The 12,021-nt window shown below is 47.4% G+C and overlaps 1 protein-coding gene across 2 annotated transcripts in view; it reads left to right on the forward strand.

Moving 5' to 3' along the window:
- Positions 1-12,021, forward strand: part of FRMPD1 (FERM and PDZ domain containing 1) — a 294,156-nt gene that overhangs the window by 237,288 nt on the left and 44,847 nt on the right. For both annotated transcript variants that reach the window (XM_075315875.1, XM_075315884.1), the window contains exon 9: positions 1,287-1,406. In XM_075315875.1, coding sequence (XP_075171990.1) covers positions 1,287-1,406 — 120 coding nt within the window. The remainder of the gene's footprint in view (positions 1-1,286; positions 1,407-12,021) is intronic.

The following is a 12,021-nucleotide window of genomic DNA, read 5'->3' on the forward strand; positions in this document are numbered from 1 at the left end:
CACTTTTGTTTTCACAGCTGCCTCCACCTCCCGCTCAGACATGGCGCTGTACGGCAGCAGACATGCACAGGACTGGAGGTGGAAGCGGCGGTGACGGTACCGGGAGGATTCACGCTTCTGTATTTACTGACAGAAGGAATCCTCTTCCTGTACATGTCACTTTACTACCCACCTCCTGCGCTTATAGCTGCGTTTTTGGTCTTAGAAACGCAACAAAACGCAGCTATAATAACAATTTGCGTTTCTCATTGCGTCTTTCAACATCCCATTGCACTCAATGGATGAAAAACGCGGTGAAAAATGCGGGAATAATTGACATGCTGCGTTTTTGTGGTCACCACAAAAACGCAGCTGAAAAAAAACACTGTGTGCAGACAGCAAAAATGAAAACTCAGACTTTGCTGGGGGAAGCAAAGTCATGCAGTTTTCTAAGCAAAGACGCACCCGAAAAACGCTCAAAAACGCCGCGAAAAACGCACTGTGTTACCCTTATGCGTCCTGGCTTTATCATTGGACTGATTGAGGGGCCTTGAGCTGAAGTCTGACTCTGCCTCTTCTGGGATTCTCAGTTTCTGTCTCTGGAAATGTACACTGTAAGTCTGGTGTGGGCTACATACAAAAAATAAAATATTTGATTATATCAGAACGGCTGCACCCAGTAAACTAAGTGATTTGATTCATTGTTAGATTAAGGCTATGTGCGCACTTTGCTTTTTTACCTGCTTTTTTGCTGCTTTTTCAACTGCAGCGTTTTAATGCCAAAATGCATGCGTTCTGCTTTTCAAGCAAAGTCTATGGGAATTTGGGATTTCTTGTGCGCACTATGGTGTTCAAACCGCTGCGTTTTTGTGGCAGAAATTTGGGCAAAAACTCTGCTTTTAGGCTATGCGCGCACTTTGCGTCGAGGTACTTGCAGTTCAAAACGCAAATGGCAAAAACAATTGACCTGTTGCTTCTTTAAAAAGCAGAGTTTTTGCCCAAATTTCTGCCACAAAAACGCAGCGTTTTGAACAGCATAGTGCGCACAAGAAATCCCAAATTCCCATAGACTTTGCTTGAAAAGCAGAACGCATGCATTTTGGCATTGAAACGCTGCAGTTGAAAAAGCAGCAAAAAAGCAGGTAAAAAAGCAAAGTGCGCACATAGCCTTAGAATATCTTTGCCTATGTCATGGTGCTCTCAAATGAGGTAGCAAAAACCTGCTGACAGATTCCCTTTAATATTCAAGAGAAAAGTAAGTGGTGAAATTTAGATAACTGAATATAATAATGCTATATGCTTTATAGGTGGTTCAAAAGAAAGAATCTCATGACTACAGATGTCTCTTCAGAGTTTGTTTTGTACCCAAAGATCCTCTAGATCTTTTACAAGAGGATCCAGTTGCCTTTGAGTATCTCTACTTACAAGTAAGTTTTTGCTGCACATTAATGTAAGGATATGTTCAACTTTGTGTGTTTTTGATTTTCAATACGCTGGTACAATGGCAATGGAAACGTTTGTGCACTTCTGGTCAAAATTACTGTTATTGTGAGCAGTTAAGCAAGTTGAAGATTAAATGATCTGTAAAACGCATACAGTTAAAGATTAACGATGATCGAATACCTCAAATATTCGGCAATGCCCATATTCGCCGAATAGGTCACCACTATTCGACTATTTGCGAATATTCGATGCGCAATGTAAGTCTATGGGAAACCTGAATAGTTGCCGAATAGCAACTATTTGGGCTTCCCATAGTCTTACATTGCACATCGAATATTCGTGTAGTGGCGACCTATTCGTCGGATATTCGCGAAGCCGAATATTTGTGATATTTGATCATCCCTATTAAAGATGACACATATCCTTTATATTTGATTGACTGGAGAGCAATACAATAATGAATGACTGCAGGCAACGGTGAAGCATGGTGGAGGTTCTTTACAAATTTGTGACTGCATTTCAGCAAATGAAGTTTGTAATTTGGTCAAGATTAATAGTGTCCTCAATGTTGAGAAATCCAGACAGTTATCTATCCTGCAGTATTATTAGGAAGGCACCTGTTTCGCTCTTCTAAGTTTATTCCTAACAAAGCCTTAGGGGTACTTTGCACACTAAAACATCGCAAGCTGATGCTGCGATGCCGAGTGCGATAGTCCCCGCCCCTGTCGCAGCTGCGATATGTGGTGATAGCTGGCATAGCGAAAATTATCGCTATGCCAGCTTCACATGCACTCACCTTGCCCTGCGACGTCGCTCTGCCCGGCGACCTGCCTCTTATTAAGGGGGCGGGCCATGCGGCGTCATAGCAACGTCACACGGCAGCCGGCCAATAGAAGCGGAGGGGCGGAGATGAGCGGGACGTAAACATCCCGCCCACCTCCTTCCTACCGCATAGCCGACAGGAGCCGCGGTGAAGGAGGTAGGAGATGTTCCTGCGATGTGTGTTGCCGCAGGAACGAGGAACAACATCAGACCGTCACAGCAAGGTAATTATGGTTTTCGCCGATGCTACACCGATGATACGATTACGACGCTTTTGCGCTCGTTAATCGTATCATCTAGGCTTTACACAACTACGATTTCGAGAGCTACGCCGGAAGTGCGTCACTTTCGACATGACCCCACCGGCATCGCACCTGCGATGTCGTAGTGTGCAAAGTACCCCTTAGGCTGTGTGCGCACGTGTTCTTTTTTTCATGCTTTTACGCTGCGTTCTGCACCGCAGCGTAAAAGCAATGCATCCTGCATCCCCAGCGCAATCTATGAAGATTGTGCAAATTCCATGCACACGTTGCATTTTAGAACGCAACATTTAGGCTGCTGCAATATTTTGCCAAAATGCTGCATTCTAAAAAGCAACATGTCACTTCTTTTGTGCGTTCCAGATGCTTTTCCCACTCTGTTTATGGCAGAACAAGCATCCAGAACGCATGAATTCCGCATGCACAAAAGTTTCAAAACACAGCTTTTCAGCTGCGTTTTGAAACGCACATGCAGTGACTTAAACGCTGCGAAATAGAACGCAGAGACTTGCGCACATACCCTTAATCTCAACACTGAGTCTGTCTGTCTGAACAGACAGAAGGATTTGCACAAGCCTACATCCACAGATCTCTGGTTAGTTCTCCAAAATGTTTAGAGCAATCTGCCTGCCAAGTTTCTTCAAAAACAGTGTGACATTTGTGTGAAAATTGACATATTCATGTTGTTTTGAAGGCAAATGGGGATCACACCAAATATCAATTTATTTTAGTTTTCTATTCTGTTCACTCACTTTGTATCTTGCTGACTACTAAAAATAAACTATTAAAAATTCCATTTTTAAATCATTTTGTCTCTGAAATGTTTTTTCATATGTATCTAAAAAGGTTGCACACAGATATATATATATATATATATATATATATATATATATATATATATATATATCTGCTTAGTTCGCATGACTCCGGAGTTTCGGTCATGGGCACTACATAGGTTTGAAGCCAGGACTCGTACACCTGGCTTCACAGTGCGACCAAATGTCTGGGATCATACACACTGCGCTGAAATTCAGAACTCGGATGTGATGTTAGCAGAGAGATGAGCGCGACCATCCTCTGATGCTGCGCATTCATTAGCATGTTAGTACGCCCACAGGGGTGTACTAACATGCTATGGGGGCCGACTAGCCAGGGGAAGTAACGCCCTCACGACTAGTCCCCGCACTCATTAGCATAAGATATAAGCTCTTTAGAAATACTTTTTCTATAGATGCCTTTATCTATGCTAGTGTATACAGGGATAGTTAGGCAGGGATTAGCAATATACACCCAGAACTGCTCGTGGTCCTAGATGCATATTGTACCTGACAGGTTCACTTTAAACATTGGTATTAGACAAATAAACCATACAATCTATAAGGAAGGAGATTAGAAATTAAACTTCTCAGTTCTTTTTTATTATAGCAAAATTGAAGGAAAGTGCCTTTGATCTGTCAAACATTGCAATGTTGGATTTTGGATTTGTATCCCCTGGATTACTGCTTGATCATTCCTGAAAGTCCTCACCTTCAGTTCACATGGTGTGTTTCCCTACTAAACTGCAGATTATTTATAATTACACAAACATAATCTGGAGAAGGTTTTAGGACTATTCTATTTCTGCTAAATAATGCATTCACAATAGCAAATAATTTAGATCTATCCCATATCCTGAAAATCTTTAGGTTTTCATAGTTTAAGGTGGATGTTTTACAAATTTTTGTTTTCTACACCTCCTTAATAGTGATGAGCGAGTACTAAAAAGCTCGGGTGCTCGAGGCTCGGGCCGAGCATCCCAAGATACTCGTGTACTCGGCTCGAGCACCGAGCCCAATGTTATCCTATGGGAGACCCGAGTATTTTTGTGAAATGACCCCCGGCAGCATGTAGAAACCCTAAAAATGGCACAAAAGTCTCAGAAGAGTGCTCAAATGACATGGCAACAGCATGGGGAAGACCCCTTGAAGCATTTATCACTCAAAAGTCACAGCTGTGAACAATTTTGTCCGCGTTTTACGCCATTTTTACGGACTCACCAGAAAACCTTCCAAAATGACACCAAAATGAATTTTCATGGCGGAAATGTTAAGGGCACATACCCAATAGTGAGATAGAGCTAATGTATGTTACTTTTTGAGATCCATACATGAAAGATTTTACGTAAAACATTGTGTGGCACTCCGATGTCCCTGAGAAGAGACGTACATAAAGGCCTCTGAGTCTAATGTGCCCATTTTGAGGAACTGAGTCTTTGTAGTATTTTCCTTTGCCAGGGCAGTCCAAAATTGTGAGGTTCACCAATGACCCTGCATACAGACGTGCATGAGGGCCTGTAAACCTGAAGTGCCTATTGGAAGGAAGTGGGTCTATTGTAGTATAGCCCTTAGGCAGGGCAGCCAAAAATTGGGAGGCTCCACGTTGTCCCTGGATAGAGACGTGCATGAGGGCCTCAAAACATTAAGTGTCCATTGTCAGGAAGTGGGTGTATTATAGTATAGCCCTTTGGCAGGGCAGCCAAAAATTGGGAGGCTCCACGTTGTCCCTGGATAGAGACGTGCATGAGGGCCTCAAAACATTAAGTGTCCATTGTCAGGAAGTGGGTGCATTATAGTATAGCCCTTTGGCAGGGCAGCCAAAAATTGGGAGGCTCCACATTGTCCCTGGATAGAGACGTGCATGAGGGCCTAAAAACATTAAGTGTCCATTGTCAGGAAATGGGTGTATTATAGTATAGCCCTTTGGCAGGGCAGCCAAAAATTGGGAGGCTCCACGTTGTCCCTGGATAGAGACGTGCATGAGGGCCTGTAAACCTGAAGTGCCCATTGGAAGGAAGTGGGTCTATTGTAGTATAGCCCTTAGGCAGGGCAGCCAAAAATTGGGAGGCTCCACGTTGTCCCTGGATAGAGACGTGCATGAGGGCCTGTAAACCTGAAGTGCCCATTGGAAGGAAGTGGGTCTATTGTAGTATAGCCCTTAGGCAGGGCAGCCAAAAATTGGGAGGCTCCACGTTGTCCCTGGATAGAGACGTGCATGAGGGCCTGTAAACCTGAAGTGCCCATTGGAAGGAAGTGGGTCTATTATAGTATAGCCCTTAGGCAGGGCAGCCAAAAATTGGGAGGCTCCACGTTGTCCCTGGATAGAGACGTGCATGAGGGCCTGTAAACCTGAAGTGCCCATTGGAAGGAAGTGGGTCTACTGTAGTATAGCCCTTAGGCAGAGCAGCCAAAAATTGGGAGGCTCCACGTTGTCCCTGGATAGAGACGTGCATGAGGGCCTGTAAACCTGAAGTGCCCATTGGAAGGAAGTGGGTCTACTGTAGTATAGCCCTTAGGCAGGGCAGCCAAAAATTGGGAGGCTCCACGTTGTCCCTGGATAGAGACGTGCATGAGGGCCTCAAAACATTAGTGTCCATTGTCAGGAAGTGGGTGTATTATAGTATAGCCCTTTGGCAGGGCAGCCAAAAATTGGGAGGCTCCACGTTGTCCCTGGATAGAGACGTGCATGAGGGCCTCAAAACATTAAGTGTCCATTGTCAGGAAGTGGGTGTATTATAGTATAGCCCTTTGGCAGGGCAGCCAAAAATTGGGAGGCTCCACGTTGTCCCTGGATAGAGACGTGCATGAGGGCCTCAAAACATTAAGTGTCCATTGTCAGGAAGTGGGTGTATTATAGTATAGCCCTTTGGCAGGGCAGCCAAAAATTGGGAGGCTCCACGTTGTCCCTGGATAGAGACGTGCATGAGGGCCTCAAAACATTAAGTGTCCATTGTCAGGAAGTGGGTGTATTATAGTATAGCCCTTTGGCAGGGCAGCCAAAAATTGGGAGGCTCCACGTTGTCCCTGGATAGAGACGTGCATGAGGGCCTCAAAACATTAAGTGTCCATTGTCAGGAAGTGGGTGTATTATAGTATAGCCCTTTGGCAGGGCAGCCAAAAATTGGGAGGCTCCACGTTGTCCCTGGATAGAGACGTGCATGAGGGCCTCAAAACATTAAGTGTCCATTGTCAGGAAGTGGGTGTATTATAGTATAGCCCTTTGTCAGGGCAGCCAAAAATTGGGAGGCTCCACGTTGTCCCTGGATAGAGACGTGCATGAGGGCCTCAAAACATTAAGTGTCCATTGTCAGGAAGTGGGTGTATTATAGTATAGCCCTTTGGCAGGGCAGCCAAAAATTGGGAGGCTCCACGTTGTCCCTAGATAGAGACGTGCATGAGGGCCTCAAAACATTAAGTGTCCATTGTCAGGAAGTGGGTGTATTATAGTATAGCCCTTTGGCAGGGCAGCCAAAAATTGGGAGGCTCCACGTTGTCCCTGGATAGAGACGTGCATGAGGGCCTCAAAACATTGTTCCCATTGCAAAGGAGCGGGTCTCCTGTCGTTGTAATGTCCATTCTGCAAAGAATGGGCGAAAAAATTTACCACTGGGGGTATACCTGAAACAAAGGCTTAACTCTTGTAACGGTCATCATGGTGGCGCATGAGGAGAAGGAGGAGCAGTCCAGCGATTATCCAAAGTCCAGAAGTGTGTACCCATGGGTGACTGGAGGTACATGGCAAATTCCCGTTACAAACTTTAAATTCCGCTCTCATTTGCTGGTGGTGTGGTGAAGTCTGGCCCAATCCAACCCTTGTTCATCTTGATCAGAGTCAGCCTATCAGCATTTTCAGTTGACAGGCGGGTGCGTTTATCTGTAATGATTCCACCTGCGGCACTAAAAACACGCTCTGACAAAACGCTAGCGGCAGGGCAGGCCAGGACTTCCAAGGCGCGTAGAGAGCCAATTCATGCCACGTGTCCACCTTGGATACCCAATAATTGTAAGGCACAGAGGAATGTCGGAGTACAGTTGTTCGATCTGCAAGGTACTCCTTGAGCATCTGGGCAAACTTAGGATTTCTTGTGGCACTACCCCGCACCTCAGGGGCTGTGGTACGTGAGGGGCTGAGAAAACTGTCCCACATCTTAAAGACTGTTCCCCTACCTCTGGCGGATTGGACTTGTGCCTCTCTCGGCTGTACGCCTTGGTTGTCCACTGATTCCTGACCTATGCCGCTAGCGTTTTGTGAGGGGAATGCTTTGCCTACTTCCGTGACTATGGCCTTCCGGAACTGCTGCATTTTGGTTGACCTCTCCGCCTCGGGAATAAGAGACATAAAGTTCTCCTTGTAGCGTGGGTCTAACAGTGTTACCAAGATGTTCTTAACGCGAGGGTCACGAGACAGGCAGCTTACCATAAAGTCAGCCATGTGCGCCAGACTCTTAACAGCAAGGACTTCAGTAGCCTGACCAACACGATGACTGAACATGCTGTCATCCTCCTCCTCCTCATCTACCCTGTCCTCTGGCCAGCCACGCTGAACCGAGGATATGACTGGTGTGCATGTCATATCCTCAATTTGGCCGGAGATTTGCTCCATGTCTTCATCCTCCTCCTCGTCATAGTCCTCCACTGCACGTTGTGATGAGACGAGGCTGGGCTGTGTGTTATCACCCACACCCACTACTGTTTCTTGCTGCAACTCATCGCGCTCCGCCTGCAATGCATCATGTTTGGTTTTGAGCAGAGACCGTTTTAGAAGGCAGAGTAGCGGTATGGTGACGCTAATAATGGCGTCATCACCACTCACCATCTTGGTGGAGTCCTCAAAGTTTTGGAGGATGGTACATAGGTCGGACATCCATCTCCACTCCTCAGGTGTTATGTGTGGAGTTTGACCCATTTCCCGACGGCTTAGGTGATGCAGGTACTCAACAACTGCCCTCTTCTGCTCACATATCCTGACCAACATGTGCAGAGTTGAATTCCAACGCGTGGGGACATCACACACCAGTCTGTGAGCCGGAAGATGCAAACGGCGCTGAAAGCCGGCAAGGCCGGCTGAAGCAGTAGGTGACTTTCGAAAATGTGCAGACAGGCGGCGAACTTTTACCAGCAGATCAGACAGCTCTGGGTATGACTTTAGAAACCGCTGAACCACGAGGTTGAGCACATGGGCCACGCATGGAACATGTGTCAGCTGGCCTCGCCTCAAAGCCGCCACCAGGTTCCGGCCATTGTCACACACGACCTTTCCTGGCTTTAGGTTCAGAGGTGTGAGCCAGTGATCTGCCTGCTGTTTCAGAGCTGTCCACACCTCTTCTGCATTGTGGGGTTTGTCACCTATGCAGATTAGCTTCAGCACAGCCTGTTGCCGCTTCGCCGAGGCAGTGCTGCAGTGCTTCCAGCTTGGGACTGGTGTGGAGGGTACAGTGGATGAGGATGCGCAGGAGGAGGAGGAGGCTGAAGAGCATGACATTCCGGAGCTGTAGAGTGTGGGTGAAACACTGACTGAGGTAGGGCCTGCAAACCTTGGTGTGGGAAGGACGTGTTCCGTCCCTCGCTCAGACTGGGTCCCAGCTTCCACAATATTAACCCAGTGTGCCGTCAACGAGATGTAGCGGCCTTGCCCACAAGCACTTGTCCACGTGTCTGTGGTTAGGTGGACTTTGGGTGAAACAGCGTTGTTCAGGGCACGTGTGATGTTTTGTGACACGTGGTTATGCAACGCGGGGACGGCACACCGGGAGAAATAGTGGCGGCTGGGGACCGAGTAACGTGGGACAGCTGCCGCCATCAGGTCGCGGAATGCTTCTGTCTCCACCAGCCTAAAAGGCAACATTTCCAGCGCAAGCAGTCGCGAAATGTTAGCATTTAGAACTGTGGCATGTGGGGTGTTGGCAGTGTATTTGCGCCTGCGTTCAAAGGTTTGCTGAATGGATAACTGAACGCTGCGCTGGGACAAGGACGTGCTTGATGATGGTGTTATTTCTGCGTAGGCAACTCCAGGTGCAGGACCGGAGGAGGCTTGTTCGCAGGCAGCATGGACAGGGGATTGGCTCGCATGCACAACCAGCGAAGACGTAGCAGTGACATCAGCAAGCACTGCTCCTCGACTCTGTTGTACTTCCCACAAAGTCGGGTGCTTGGCTGACATGTGCCTGATCATGCTGGTGGTGGTCAGGCTGCTAGTTTTGGTACCCCTGCTGATGCTGGCACGGCAGGTGTTGCAAATGGCCTTTTTAGAATCATCTGGAGCCAACTTAAAAAACTGCCAGACTCGGGAAGACCTAACATTTGTACAGGCACCTTGTGTCGTGTTGTTGTTCCGGGGAACGGTTGCCTGACTTCTGCCTGGAGCCACCACCCTGCTTCTTACTGCCTGTTGGGATGCTACGCCTCCCTCCCCCTGTGCACTGCTGTCCTCGCTCTGCATATCCTCCTGCCAGGTTGGGTCAGTTACTGGATCATCCACCACGTCGTCTTCCTCTTCCGCACCCTGCTCCTCCTCCTGACTTCCTGACAATTGTGTCTCATCATCGTCCACCCCTTGTTGAGACACGTTGCCAACTTCGTGAGAACGTGGCTGCTCAAATATTTGGCCATCTGTACATACGATCTCCTCATGACCCACTTCAACATTAGCTGGCGAGAGGCCAGAATGTGCGAATGGAAACGTGAACAGCTCTTCCGAGTGTCCAAGTGTGGGATCATTAATGTCCGAGGACGTGTACTCAGCCTTGTGGTAGGAAGGAGGATCAGGTTCTGAAATGTGCGGTGCAGTATCACGGCTACTGACACTTGACCGTGTGGAAGACAGAGTGTTTGTGGTGGTGCCAATCTGACTGGAAGCATTATCCGCTATCCAACTAACAACCTGTTGACACTGGTCTTGGTTCAAGAGCGGTGTACTGCTGCGGTCCCCAAGAATTTGGGACAGGACGTGCGAGCGACTAGATGTGGCCCTTTGTTGTGGCGAAATTAGAGCTTGCCCACGACCTCGGCCTCTGCCTGCACCACCATCACGTCCACTTCCTTGTTCCTTGCCAACGCCCTTGCGCATTTTGCAATGCTGTGCTGACGTGTATTCACTAGACTTGGGCGTTATATCCAAGTTTGTGCAAATCGTGCACCTGTACGCTGCCACCGACAGGCACACACGTGCGGTTTTTAAATGCAAGCACAGACGCACTAAGAACCTAACAGGTTTTAGGAGCAAAAATTAATGAGAACTCTGACACTATCAGCCACTGCTGACTGACGTGTATTATACACTACACTTGTGCGTTATATAATAGTTTGGTAAAAACGCACACAAGTGCACCTGTACGCTGCCACCGACAGGCACACACGTGCGGTTTTTAAATGCAAGCACGGACGCACTAAGAACCTAACAGGTTTTAGGAGCAAAAATTAATGAGAACTCTGACACTATCAGCCACTGCTGACTGACGTGTATTATACACTACACTTGTGCGTTATATAATAGTTTGGTAAAAACGCACACAAGTGCACCTGTACGCTGCCACCGACAGGCACACACGTGCGGTTTTTAAATGCAAGCACGGACGCACTAAGAACCTAACAGGTTTTAGGAGCAAAAATTAATGAGAACTCTCACACTATCAGCCACTGCTGACTGACGTGTATTATATACTACACTTGTGCGTTATATAATAGTTTGGTAAAAACGCACACAAGTGCACCTGTACGCTGCCACCGACAGGCACACACGTGCGGTTTTTAAATGCAAGCACGGACGCACTAAGAACCTAACAGGTTTTTAGGAGCGACAATTAATGAGAAGTCTGACACTATCTGGACTGTTTTAGACTGTGTACACCAGCCCCAGATATGGTGAAGGCTGGTATACGGTCACCACTAGGAATGGCTATATACCCTGCCTGCCTGCCTGCCTGTATACTGCTACAATAGTCCTGACAAGGACTCTTCTGGTCACTAGCCTGTATTCCGACCTGGCTATACCCTGCCTGTATACAGCAACAATAGTCCTGAGAAGGACTCTGCTACTGTACTCCGACCTGGCTATACCCTGCCTGCCTGTATACAACTAGAATAGTCCTGAGAAGGACTTTTGGTCACACTGTTTGCAGCCCTGCTACGGAAATAGCTATAAAGGGCCGCAAACCTTTCCCTGAAGCAGCGACCCTCTCCCTGCACTGACTGTCTGGATGGCTGTGAGCAGAGCACAGCGCGCCGGCCGGTATAAAGGCTCGGTCACGCTGTGCGGGCCGGCCAATCACTGCAATTCCACAACTAACAGGGCTGTGGCATTGCAGTGGTCTGCCAGCCAATCCCTGCATGAGGGCTGGCTCTCAAAAGAGCGCCAACATGCAGAAATGAAGACCACGAGTACAGCACGAGTATCGCGAGATTACTCGGTCCCCGACGAGTAGCCCGAGTACAGTGATACTCGTGCGAGTACCGAGTAGTAACAAGCATACTCGCTCATCACTACTCCTTAACAAAAAGCAATGAAAATATCATATACACTTCAAGATGGTATCAAGAAAAGTGACAGCTCACCTAGCAAACAGTTAAAAAAAAAAACAACAGCCCTAATACAGCCATCCATGAAAAAAATGAAAAATCTGGTATTGCAGTAATTGTGCTGAACTGCAAAATCATTGTACCAGGTCATTTGTTGTGTACAATGAACGTAGTAAGAATAAAAACCC

The sequence above is a fragment of the Anomaloglossus baeobatrachus genome, chromosome 1, assembly GCF_048569485.1.
Source record: "Anomaloglossus baeobatrachus isolate aAnoBae1 chromosome 1, aAnoBae1.hap1, whole genome shotgun sequence".
Taxonomy (NCBI): Eukaryota; Metazoa; Chordata; class Amphibia; order Anura; family Aromobatidae; genus Anomaloglossus; species Anomaloglossus baeobatrachus.